This window comes from Cornus florida, unplaced genomic scaffold, assembly GCF_030987335.1.
Source record: "Cornus florida cultivar Cherokee Brave unplaced genomic scaffold, ASM3098733v1 CherokeeBrave_3.0.0_Hap2_Chr04, whole genome shotgun sequence".
In the NCBI taxonomy this organism is placed as follows: domain Eukaryota; kingdom Viridiplantae; phylum Streptophyta; class Magnoliopsida; order Cornales; family Cornaceae; genus Cornus; species Cornus florida.
The window spans coordinates 23,019,527-23,033,132 of NW_026775574.1; the positions used below are offsets into that span (position 1 = coordinate 23,019,527).

The window sequence follows — 13,606 nt, forward strand, 5'->3', positions numbered from 1 at the left end:
GTGAGAATATTGTGATGGTGTTTCGACGATGACAAGACTCACCGACGTGACGTCTGTTGCAGCAGGAAGTTTTATTTATAATATGGGTTTGGCCATTAGTTGAGAATTTTACAATTAGGCTTGGTGAGTTTGTTACCGTCGAAACGGCCTGTTGAGGAGTCAACGAGGATGGGAATTTTGCAATTGGGTTTGGTGAGTCCGTTACTCACTTTACAGGCCGGACGTCGTCAAGAAGGCTATAAAACATGGCTTCTCTGTTGAGGAGTTTTTCGGGCATGTGGGAGGCAAAAAAAGCACCCCTATTTGGAAGAAATCAATGAGGATGGGAAACGGTCTAGATTCCGATCAATGAATTGGTCGTTGGTGTCATTTGTTTGAAGGTAGCAATTGCCATCAAAACATGGCTCCCAATAGCGAGTGGCGATCGGCGATAGTAATGGGTTGTTTTCACCTTTGTACTGTAAATGACAAACAATTGTCATCAAAGCATAGCTCCGAAGAATGAGTGGTGACTGGCGATGGTGATGGCGATGGCAATGGTGATGGATTGTTTTCACCTTCTTATTGTAAATGGCGATGGATTTTTATTTGGGGTTAGGATTGAACTGGCAGATTGGGTTTCAAATTGGTGTTCTAAGGAAGTTTAGGTTTAGCAAATTGGGAAGCCGATAGGATTTCAGTGAAACTCCTCATCGTCGCTCCGTTACTGCCTGCTGGTGCGCTGTGATTGTTCTCGGAAGAGTGCAGAACAGGTGGTCGTTGCACAGGTCGTGTGTTTGGTTGTACAAAAATGAGGGGAGGGGGGTTGATAAGATGACGTGTTGTACAATTCTAATTGGTTCTTGAGATTTTGCCAGACACATCTACAACACAAATTTGTGAAGTACTAAAACAGTGTCGTTTCACCAGAGGGTATATTCATAATCTTCTATTTCTGGTACCAGAGATCTCATCATTGTCCTCAACTGCAACTTTTTAATAGTTCAGGGGGGCACTTGTTAAATTAGGGGGGTTTTGTGCAATTGCCTGATAGTTCAAGGGGGTTTTATGCACTTTACCCTATTTTTCCTTCTCATCTCTTCGACCCTGCCGTCACCGCCTCTTCCTCGGATGATGGAGCATGGTTTATTGTCACCTGAAAGAGCAAACAAGGCATATGAAAAGAACAAAGGAAACAAAAGCACCACAACCAAGTAGAACTAAGAGTTTGAAAAAGCTTAATGGCACTTAATTGCCCAGTCAAGCACTAGTGGGACACCAAGCAAGAAATCTTCATCATCAAAAGTAATATTGGAGATGTTGAATTTACATATCTTACTAATAGTGACTTACCAAAAAAAGAAAAGAAAACAATGACAGGATCTATGGAAGGGACAAAATTTATTTTTTTAAAGAAAAGAAAATCTTCATCATCAAAAGTAATATTGGAGATGTTGAATTTACATATCTTACTAATAGTTACTTACCAAAAAAAGAAAAGAAAAACAATGATAGGATCTATGGAAGGGACAAAATTTATTTTTTTAAAGAAAAGAAAAACAATGACAGGATCTATGGAAGGGACAAAATTTATTTTTTTTAAAAAATGCAGAGTCAGAACTGAAAATTACTCTTCTCATAATCACAATAAGGGTTTTGATCCCCAAAATTGAAAACCTAGATCGCCAACACGTCGCCGGAGTTGAAGAAGACCGATCCTAGGAAAACGCTGGCGGAGGCAGGGGTCATCTCTCATCACTTTCCCTATCGTCGCCGCCACCGTTGAGGCTTCGACTGCAGAAACGACCACCACCCAGTGGACTCATTAGGGCTTCTACCGACGGTGGGTTGTTGTCTTCATTGATGTTGCAAAAAAGGAAGAGGCCAATGCGGTTTGATATTCCGATTGCTTCGTGGAGCTTTGGTGGCAATTCTACGGCGATGTCGTCTGCGACTGAGGAGACAGTGGAGGTTGAGGGGGATGGGTATTGTGTATTGCAAGAGAGGAAGGAAAAAAAATTGTCTTTGGAGACAGAGGAAGATGATGATGAAGAAGAATAGTTGGTGGTAACTGATAAGCAAAGAATTAGGGAAATCTTGAGCACTCAATATCATAGCACATTGATTCCACGGAGTTAAGAGTTTGGGTTGTTTGGTTCTTAAAAACTGAACTGAACCTTGCGAAGCTCTGCAACGTCGTCGATTGCAGTGAAGAGGAAGATTGCAAAGGCATTTTGGGAAGAATAAAAGGGCAAAATGGGTATTACACCATTCATTTATGTCAAATTTCTGACAGAGGGGTAATTTTGCACAATATCAAAAGATTAGGGTGTTTATTGCGCACTTTTTTAAATAAGGGGTAAAAGTGCTACGAAATGTATACTTTAGTGGTGTTTTCTGCACTTACCCCTTTCGTTTATGCATGCATTGGGTTTTTCTCTTTTTGTGTGTGTCTATGCATGCATGTATATAGATTGTTGATCAATTTATTCTTATTTGTGATGAACTTTATCTTCATTTTCTAAATGGAAATATATATATATTTTTAAATTTAATTTAATTTAAATTTTCTATTTTGGGAATCTACTATTATTTTGTAAGTTGCACATCAAAATGTCATTTTTCTTATTAGCATTAAGTGTACTAGTATTTTGATTAGGAAGAGATGTGTTATATAATTTTACTTTATGTTTTACATTTGTTTGTCTGATATTACCACAAGTATGAATGCTTATGCTTGTACGGCTGTTACTGATTTGATTTGGAATTTTGTTGTGCAAAATATGGATTACGTGAACATTGATGAGGAAGTAGAGGTTCTTGAAATCCCTGAAAGGTTAGATGAGATGAATGTTGTACGGCTGTTACTGATTTGATTTGGAATTTTGTTGTGCAGAATATGGATTACGTGAACATTGATGAGGAAGTAGAGGTTCTTGAAATCCTTGAAAGGTTAGATGAGATGAATGTTGATGGCAGGGACTGTATCAAAAAAGAAGGTCCTCTGATTATGATTGATTTGGTTTCTGATGATGATGATTCTCCTAGAGTTAAAGGAAAAAAGGTTATGGATCATCCGATTCTGATTGATTTAGTTTCTGAAGATGATGATTCTCCTAGACTTAAAAGAAAAGGGATCATGGATCATCTCTTTTTAGAAAAAGAGTCTGGAAGAAAAATTATACATTTGTCAACCAGGCATGATATTTGGGTGGGATATATATTTTGTAATTGGCTAATTTCAATTGACATAATAATCAGATTTAGGTCATTAAAGGAGTTAATCACAATTAAATTCAACTAACTATTTCCGCACCCCGCATAACTCTATTTTCACAATTTGTTGTGCCTCTCTTTGTTTAATAATAATTATTATTATTTTCATTTTTGTTATTTAGGAATCATGATTTGCAAGTTTTTGATGCTTGGTTGTGGTTGTGATACGAAGTTACTGCCAAATTCTGTAGAATAATTAAAGTTATCTATTGATTCTAATCTGTTTCCATACTTCCCTAACGGCCATTACTCTGTTTTCTCACACCAGTTAAGGGTTCTGGTTGGGATGGATTGAGTATATGCCTAAACCGTGGCATTCTAATGCTTGGCAACTAGAACACTGCTAATTGCTCCTCCTCTAATACTTAGCAGAATTAAACTTTTATTATGTATTTATGTGATATAGTTCTATCCAAACCTTTTGGAATCCTTACATGGATAATAGTTTAAGTGAAAGTCTTAAAATATGACATGGGCCATTTTTTATTTTTTTTGGAGTTATTGTTGGCAGATATTTTGGTGCATCAATATTATCTATCTTTGTCTGAGATATTCATGTTTCATAATTGCAGTGATAATGAGGATGGAATTTGTAACATAACTGGTCATGAGCATGGGTCTACTCCAACTGTTGGGCAGTGTAGGGCAGCAATCTCACTTAATAAAAGACTCAAGCACTCCGCTTCGAGTGATCAAAGTGAATGCTCTACATCAAGGTCTATCTCTCAACCCCTTGAAAACAGTGAGTTAAGAAGAGATACTGGGGATGGAATGAGTAACAGTTCCCTTAGAGAAACTGGGATGCATGCTCACGTCAACATGTGTCTGCTTCACCCCTTGCGCAAACATCATCGTGCATTATGTCTTATTTGGACCAATTTAATGAGTGTTGTGATGCGGCAATCTCACGTATGGAAAGAATTAGGGCAGGCTCTACTTTCGGTAATCGTGCTGAATCTTCTAGAGCCGGACAAATCACATTTCTCCGCTCAAATAGAATTCAAAATCGTCAGCATTTGGGCATTTCGAATCTAGTTGGAACAAGAAACATTGCCCGTCCAAATATAGTTGCAATAGAAATGTTGACTCAGATACCAGGGCAAGATAAGTAGAAACGATTGAGATGTTGGCTCGTGAACTCCAAGAACAATTTTATAACGAGGCGCCAAAAGTTGCAGAGGTTTTTTTTTCTGTCATTTTATGCCTTAATTTTTCCTTATTTTTATTTTTTATTTTTAACTTATGGACGGTGGTGAGATGCTCTATATCATTGTCTTGTTTGTGTTTATTCTACTACGAAAGATTAATGTGTTCAGAGATGCAGCAGGAAGATTCATGGCATGCTTGCTTTTCAAAATATATAGTGCTCATTTGACATTACTTTCGGCTTTACATAAAAGATGAAGATAAGAAGAAGCTGTTGTTTGGCTTATGCATCAGTGGTTGTGAATTCGAGTTTTGAAGAGCTTTCAATTTTAGAAGAGTTTTGATGATAAAGTAGCTATTTTGCCCTTTTATATAACTATTTCCTAAACACCATATAAGTTGTTTGCACCCTTATTTTCCTCCAATGGAAAATACACACGTGGAAGGAATATTCTTTGCTAAGCTGATTTGTTATAAGAGTTTAGGTCAAGGTTAAACTCAGGGAATCTCAATTTGAAATGGTTGATGATTGTTTTATACAACTTCTCCAATTAAAATCGGATATGTGGGGTATGGGTATCGACTTATTTGACAGATGAATTAATATGGAGGTTTATCACAAGAGAAGCCACGTAGGAACAAGACGACTTGGTCAAAGGAACGTGATGAATTTTAATATGTGGAATCCTAGTGCCTAAAAATATGGGAGTTGATTTCTTTAAAAGGCCACGATACAACGGAAGAGTTTTGTGACGTGGGCCACTACCACCACTATCAGAACTAATGGCCATTGATTCAGACAAAGGAAATCATGTGATCTATTGATGGCATCAAAGGCACGATTACATGATTGATAGCATGTTTGGAATGTGGGAGCTTTAACAACATCAAAGGACACGATATCTAGACACATTTCCATGTTTGGAATGTGAAAGTTCTAGAAGCACGTCTGCACGTTTGCATGTTTGGGACGTGGAGGTTCTAGAAAGATCAAGAAGGGCACGATTGCATGTTTTGGGACACTTGGCAGCTTTTGGTTGCATTAATGGAACTGCTATTGTTAACTGTTATATTTTTATTCTATAAATAGGACATTATGTATAACGTAATAGTGGCTCAACGCCAAACAAAGCATTTTAATACAACTTTACTTTTCATTGCAATGCACTTTCAACATGATTAATTTCAGTCCTACACTTTACTTTTCATTAGATAATTCCTTTATTTTCATAAGTAATTTTATAGTTCTTCCTAGCCAATTAACTTTCCTGAAGTCCTTTATCAAAGGCAAAAAGAACCTAGAGGTGTTCATTACAGACCTCAACATAATCGCCTGGTCCTGCAGTCTTCCTTCTGGAATATTGTTTGGATCTCTCTTTGGAACTACTGCAGTTCCTGGCACGCCTATCCGATTCCATCGGAATTGGCACCAGCACTTTTCAGGCCAAACATAATGGCACGCCCGACGGGACATTTTGAGCAGAGTGTTTCTATAACGGGAGGAAAAAGACACGGCAAATTTGTTCAAGATCCTGCCGAAGTTGAAGAAGATTAGGCTATTGAACTTCCCGATGAAAGTTCGCGGGCCATTCTTGAAGAAGGAGAAAATATGATTGCAAAGTTCATCGAAATAATGACGAGAGGTCCAACCATGGATATGACACGATTAATGAGCCATAGTCACGACGAGATCATTCGAGCACAAGACAGAATAACCAGCAGACTAGAAGCTACGATTGAAAGGTCTCTTGTTGGTCTTCCTCAAAGCATGGCCAATCTGACTCAATGCATGGCCGGTTTTTCTAAAAACATGGCCAATGTTCCTCAAGTCTTAGTTGCTATTTCCCAAGGCATAACTGGCATTTCTCAAAGCATGGCCAATAGGCCAAGCAATTCAGAAGATTTTCAGCAATCGGCCGTTCCAGTGAACAGGCCAAGTACTTTTCTTGAAGGAAGTCCTTCTCACCAACCTATGCATTCTTTGTCACAGGCACAGACAACGCAAATTCCACCTGCACAAATGACGACCATTCCAGTGACCCAGCAAGTTCAGAATTTAGCTCCTGTGACTTTGCCTCAGCAGGTATGTCCTGAAGTTTTTTCTAATAATTTGTATCAATTTGGGTCCTCTCTGGGTGCAGCTCAGACGGGTCAATTAGGAAATCAGTCGTATTTTCTGCCGAATGTTGGCTAGCAGTATGTTTAGCCACCTTCTACCATTCCTCAAAGACCACCTCAGGTTTTTCCTGTAGTAGGTGGGGAGCAAAACATACCAAGGGAGCCTCTTGATCAAGGAGGCAACAGAGGTCACTAAAGGAACAACCCAGACCCAAACACACCTCCAATGATGTTTGGGGGGCAGCCCATGGCCAACCAATCACAAGGATGGCCGGAGAATTACTAACCACCAGTTCAGTTGCCGGGAATGGACAGATGCTAACTTGCTGAGTTTTTTCAGTAAGAATTTGGTTTGACTAAAAGGGGTGGGAGACCTGTTTATAGGAAATCATACCCTAAGTTAGTAGATAATGTTGAATATCTGAGGAATTTCAGAATTCCTAAATTTGCCACTTTCAGTGGCGAAGGCAACCAATCCACCGTGGAACACATAAGCCGATTTACAGTTCAATGTGGTGAAGCAGGAGGCAATTAATGGTTGAAAGTCCGGTTGTTTCCTAACACTTTGATCGGATATGCCTTCAGATGGTACACAAACTTGCCTGCAAATTCCATTAATAGTTGGCATCAGTTTGAAGAAATGTTCCATACATATTTCTATTGAACTGAGCCAGATGTTTCCATGACTGATCTTTCTAGGCTTAACCAATTGCCAGGAGAGTCCGTAGAAGCTTTTCTGTCCAGATTCAGAAAGGCAAGCATAAGTGTCATGTAGATCTTCCCGAAATCGAGTATGTCAAAATAGCTGTCAATGGTCTAGACCTTGAATTGTGCAAGAAATTTGAAGGGATAGAATTCCGCGATCTCTTTGACTTGGCGAGTAGAGTTGCCAAGTATGAAGGGTTACTTCATAAGGAAAATAATAGGAAAGCTTCCTCAAAGGGAACTTATTATCGCGACCCAAATTATAAAGTCTTTGCCGCTGACCTTGATAGTGATTTTAAGGTTCATATGGCAGAATTAAACATCAAAAAGCCATATATATGTGAGGCATTTGTAAAGTCAAAATCTGTAGCTACTACTAGTGCCCAAGCCGCTTCCACTTCAAATAAGAAAAGGGATACCTGATTCCACCAAAGGATATTCCTTTGACATTACCAAGGCTGAGCAAATATTTGACTTGCTGATGGCCAATAAACAGCTAATCTTCCTAGGCATAAACTCCCAACTCCTAATGATTTACTTGGAAAAGAATATTGTAAGTATCATAATTCTTGGAGACATTCAACTAATAATTGTGTTATTTTTCGCAATATTGTGCAGAGAGCAATCGAGGAAGGGAAGATAAAGTTTCCAGAGAAAAGTGAAGCAATGGGAGTAGATGGGAATACTTTTCCAACAGTGGTCAATACCAATGTAATTAGTAACGCTGCTGACCATCCTAGAAAGAAGGTGGACTTGGATGAAGGAAAGGCTAAAGGGAAAGCAGTTGCCGAGCTAGAGTTAATTCCATTGGAAAAAACTGTGGCAGAACTAGAAAGACAGCTCCGAAAAGCTCAAATTGCCCTCATCCAGCAAGGGTACATGTTGCCCTCAATGCAAGGTCCATAAATCGGTGGGCAAGAACAAGGAGGAGCAGACATCAAGTGAGGAGCGTAGCTAGAAAAAAAAGGTTCATGATAGACTGACTTTCCGACAGCCAGTAGAATTGGTTATTGTAACCATTCCAGCTAAAGAATGGTGTGTTAACAGAAGGCCTTTCAGTCAGAAAAGGCCCAAATATGCAGAAAATTCTAGGTTTCGACCAAGAAGCCTGGAAACAAGGGTTTATGAGAAAAGAAGTATTCTTCTACCAAGAAGAGATTCTGGATTTCATGAAGGAAGGGTGGAAAAGCCTACTAGGAAAAATGAGGAGTTCATTAATGCTTCTCACGGAAAGCCCAAAGTTGCTTCAGAGGTCTGGGTAAAGAAAGAAACTAAGACTCTTAATCCAAGGATGGTCAAGCCCCCAATTCCTCACTCAGAAAGGTGGAAAAGGGTGGACCATCCTAAGTTTCCTAAATATAAGGATGCAACTTATACGGGAACATAGAAACGTCGTTTCCAAAGGAGAAAAGCCGAGGGAAGAAAGCTATGGGAGGAGGATCATGGTTGGAAAGCAACAAATGAAGTAAGAAAACCTATAGACCTGACCGAGAAATTGGGAAGGGGAAGAGATAGAGTCCCAGATTATTTAGAAGACTTTGGTTCTGAGCTAGAACAGTCCCTTATGGAGGAGGATAAGGTGCAAGAAGAAATCCCAATAAAAGAATTGGAGAGTTCTGAGAACTCATCCAGTTTAAAGAAAATCCGTTTTGGGAGATTTCCAGAGGAAATGTCATGTAATATGGTTGTTATCCTTCCATTGGTTTTCAAATCCAAACCAAATCAGCCATCTTCAATGATAGGTGATGTTGCTGATGATGAGTCAACTCCAAAGGAAACAAAAGTTGTTGAATTAGATTTAGTTATAGAGAAAAGGATTGACGGCATACACATAGAAGAAATTATAGAGGAATTTTCAGAAGAAGAAGCCGAGGCTTTCCAAAAGGCATATGAAATTGAAATTCAAGATAATGTACTTCCAACTCCAAAGAAAGTGGTTTTGGAGAAACCCCCTGTTGGAATGACTCAGCAGTTAAAGCCACTTTACATAAAGGTATTAATTAAGGGTCGTCCACTTTCAAGAGTCTTGGTAGTCAATGGTTCAGTCCTGAATATTATTCCCATTAATGTCATGAGGAAATTGGGTAAGACAGCAGAGGATGTAATTCCTAGTGATGTGGCTATCAACGGTTTTACTAGAGGTTCAGTGGAAACACAGGGGATTCTTCCATTGGAATTGACTGTTGGAGATGTTATAACCATGACAGCATTCTTTATTGTGGAATCTACAGTGGCCTATAATTTATTATTAGGCCGTGAATGGATACATCCCAATTTTTGCATTCCGTCCACGTTGCATCAAATGCTAATTTTTTGGGATGGTGAAGAAGTTAAGATTGTAGAAGCGGATAACAAACCATTCATTGCTAGAGTGTATCATGCAGATGCTGAGCTTTACAATAGAGAGTTCATGCGAGTAAGGTTTATTGGAAAAGATAGTAAGGGCCGACCTAAGATGGCAACAATGCGGAAAACTCTTTACGGAGGAAGAAGCTAAAGAGTTGTTCCAGGAGATGTCAAGGCTAGCAATCCTCTCACCACCCGACGTCCATTGCGTTACATTTTGAATAGTTTTAATGGAAGAGGTTCATAAGAAAGAAAGGGCAAGAAGCTAGGCTGTGAATTGTTGCCTGGCAAGATTAAAAGCATATCTAGCCGAATTACGGCTGGAACGAAGTAAAAGATGTGCCAAGGTACTTTCCAGTAACTTGGTAAAAACCACATAAGATCCAGAAGGTAAACTGGATGTGATTCAACTAGCAGATTTGAAGTCTGCCCCAGCAAAGCTTGATGATTTAAAGGCCAAGGTTCAAGATCCACTGTTAGAAATTAATTTGGGGACAGAGGAAGATCCGCGGCCAACCTATATAAGTGGGTTGTTGGAACCTAATTTTCAAGAAGAATTAATTTCTCTCTTGAAAGAATTTAAGGATTGCTTTGCTTGGATATATGATAAGTTGCCTAGTCTTTTTAGAAAATTTATAGAGCATAAGCTACCAATTAAGGAAGGGTACCGGCCTTTCGAACAACCTCCTAGAAGGATGTCATAGGAAGTTATTCTGAAAGTTAAAGAAAAAATTCAAAGGCTTTTGAAGGCAGGCTTCATCAGAACTACTTGGTATATGGAATGGCTTTCAAATATAGTGCCAATCATCAAGAAGAATGGCAAGCTAAGAGTATGCATAGATTTTCGAAATATTAACTTTGCAACTCCAAAGGATGAATATCCAATGCCCGTAGCAGACCAATTAGTGGATGTAGCGGCAAAGAATGGAATTCTATCATTTATGGACGGCCATTCCGGTTACAATCAGATCTATATTGCTGAAGAAGATATTTCAAAAACGGCATTCAAATGTCCAGGTTCTATTGGGATATTTGAGTGGGTGGTTATGCCATTCGGCCTTAAGAATGCAGGAGCTACGTACCAAAGGGCGATGAATGCAATTTTCCATGATATGATTGGTAGGTTTATGGAGGTTTATATTGACAACGTAGTCATCAAGTCATCAGAAAAGCCTCAACATTTAATCAATTTAGAAATGGCCTTTAGAAGGATGAGGATGCACAAGTTGAAGATGAATCCGTTGAAATGCGCTTTTGGAGTTTCAGCTGGAAATTTCTTAGGCTTTTTGGTTCACCAGAGAGGAATAGAGATTGATAAGAACAAAGCTAAGGCCATTATGGAAGCACAACCTCCTCAGAGTAAGAAAGAACTTCAGAGGTTTCTGGGGAAGATAGGCTTTCTTTGCAGATTCATTTCCAACCATGCTGGAAAAACCCATGTTTTTTCATCTATTTTGAAGCCGAAAGAAACAGAAGATTTCCAGTGGACAAGCCAGCATCAAGAAGCTTTTGAAGAACTTAAAAGATACCTGGTCAATCCACCTGTAATGATGCCACCAATAAAAAAGCGGCCTTTAAGGTTATACCTATCGGTCGCTGAGGAGTCCATTGGGACTCTATTGGCGCAAAATAATGAATGGGGAAAGGAATAGGTTGTTTACTTTTTTAATCGAGTACTCACTCCAGTGGAATGTAGGTACACTCCAATTGAAAAGTTATGTCTTGCTTTGCATTATTCTACGATGAAATTAAGAATATACATGTTTCCGGTTGTTATGTACATTGTTTCTCAAACTAATTTGATTAAGTACATGTTATCAAGGCCTTTGATTACTGGAAGGATTGGAAAATGTTCATTGGCCTTGATGGAGTTTAGTTTTAAGTACATTCCACATAAAGCAGTCAAGGGATGTGCACTAGCAGAATTTCTGGTTGATCATCCTTCCACTGAAATAACAACAGAAATGTGTGACGAGGTGGATAGTCTCTACCTCGAACGTTCTTCATGGACATTACTCTTTAATGGTTCATGTATTAGTCATGGAGGAGGAGCTGGAATTGTCATAAGTTCTCCAAGGAAAAGGAAGACATCATTTTCTTTCTTTTTGGATTGTTTATGTACTAATAACCAGGTTGAGTATGAGTCACTCATAATTGGTTTGGAAATTCTACTGGAAATGAAAGCCAGAAGTGTACTTATCATTGGAGATTCCAAGCTCGTGATCAACCAGTTGGCTGATGAATACAGATGCCTTAGTCATCATCTGAGGCCTTTCCATTTCTTGGCCTTACAATTACTAGATCAATTTGATGATTATCAGTTACAGCATTGGCCAAGACACCTGAATAAAGAGGCAGATGGACTGGCTCAGGTATCATCGAGTATAAAAGTTCCACCTGGAGTAGAAGAACCATAATATCAATAAAAAGGAGACCACTTCCATCTATAAAAATGAGGAATGAACATTTGGAAGTTAACTATGTTGACTTGGAGGAGGTGGATCCAGATGATTGGAGAATTCCTATCATTAAGTTCCTGATGAATCTAAGCACAGATGTGAATAAGAAAATTCAGCTTGTAGCTCCTCACTATATTCTAATGGACAGAGAATTGTACAAGAAAAGCAAAGAGGATGGTTTTCTCCTCAGGTGTTTGGACAAACTGGAATTAATTCAAGCCATGGGGGAGGTTCATAAGGGGCTATGTGGAGCCCATCAAGCTAGAACAAAGATGAGATGGCTTCTAAGAAGGTATGGATATCATTGGAGAGGCATTTTAAAAGACTGTAATGACTTTACCAAAAGTTGTCAAGCTTGTCAGAAGTATGGTCCTATTCAGAGAGTACCAGCCATCAACATGCAGCTTGTGGTGAAGATTTGGCCATTTAAAGGTTGGGCGTTAGATTTCATTGGGAAAATCACACCTCCTTCTGCTGATGACCATACTCATATAGTAGTGGCCACAGACTATTTCACGAAATGGGTGGAAGCCATTCCTTTGAAATCTTTTGTACAATTAACAGTGATGGATTTCATTGAAAAATATATCATTCACCGGTTTGGAATTCCAGAAACCATCACCACATATAGAAGTCTTTCCTTTCTAGGAAGTATGGTGCAAGATCTATTCGACATATATAATATCCAGTTCACGAGTTCTACTCCATACTTTGCTCAGGCAAATAGACAAGTAGAGGCGTCTAACAAGGTTATCATTGGCATAATTGAGAAGATAATTGAGAAGTATCCACGGCAATGGTATAACCTTTTGTTAGAAGTACTATGGGCATACAGGAATTCAAAAAGAACAAGTACTGGAGTTACTCTTTATATGTTAACATATGGACCCGACGCAGTACTTCCAATGGAAATGACAGTGAAGTCAGCAGGAGTAGCTTTCCAAAATGAGCTAACTCTAGCTGAATATACTCAAGCCATGCTAGCAGAGTTAGAAGACCTTGATGAAGTTTGGTTAAGTGCTTTAGACCATGTTATTGCACAGAAGAAGAAGGTGATGCGAGTTTACAACAAAAAGGTAAAGGCTAAGTCTTTCCTAGAGGGAGACATGGTTTGGAAAGTTAAATTGCCACTCGGGACTAGAGATTGAGAGTTTGGCAAGTGGATTCCAAAATGAGAAGGACCTTAGTTGAAAGGATTCTAGGAAAAGAAGCTTATCAGTTGATGGATATAGATGGTGAACCTCATTCATCTCCCATCAATGGGGTATACTTGAAATAGTATCACCCCTCAATCTTTGAAGCTTGGGAGAAAATGATACTAAGACCAGCCGAATGAACGGTTGGTCAAGCCTTCCAAAAGGAAATTGGCATTTGGAAAGGAAAGAGGATTTTCCTATGGAAACAGTTGAAATTTTTCCAATGGCTGTTTCACTGGCCTTGGCAATTATGAATTTTCATAGGATTTTCCAATGAATGAAACAACTAAGTATTCTAGCAAGAGGTATTTTGGTTATTTCATATTTGCATTTGGAACTAACTCATGGTTCTTAAGTTATATTGTCAATCTTGCCTTTTAT

General features: G+C 38.9%; 1 protein-coding gene across 1 annotated transcript; it reads left to right on the forward strand.

Moving 5' to 3' along the window:
* The first annotated feature begins 11,312 nt into the window (after window positions 1-11,312).
* On the forward strand, window positions 11,313-11,987 carry LOC132304840 (uncharacterized). The gene has a single exon (XM_059802549.1). The coding sequence runs from the start codon at window positions 11,313-11,315 to the stop codon at window positions 11,985-11,987; it is 675 nt and encodes a 224-aa protein (XP_059658532.1).
* Window positions 11,988-13,606: the final 1,619 nt, after the last annotated feature.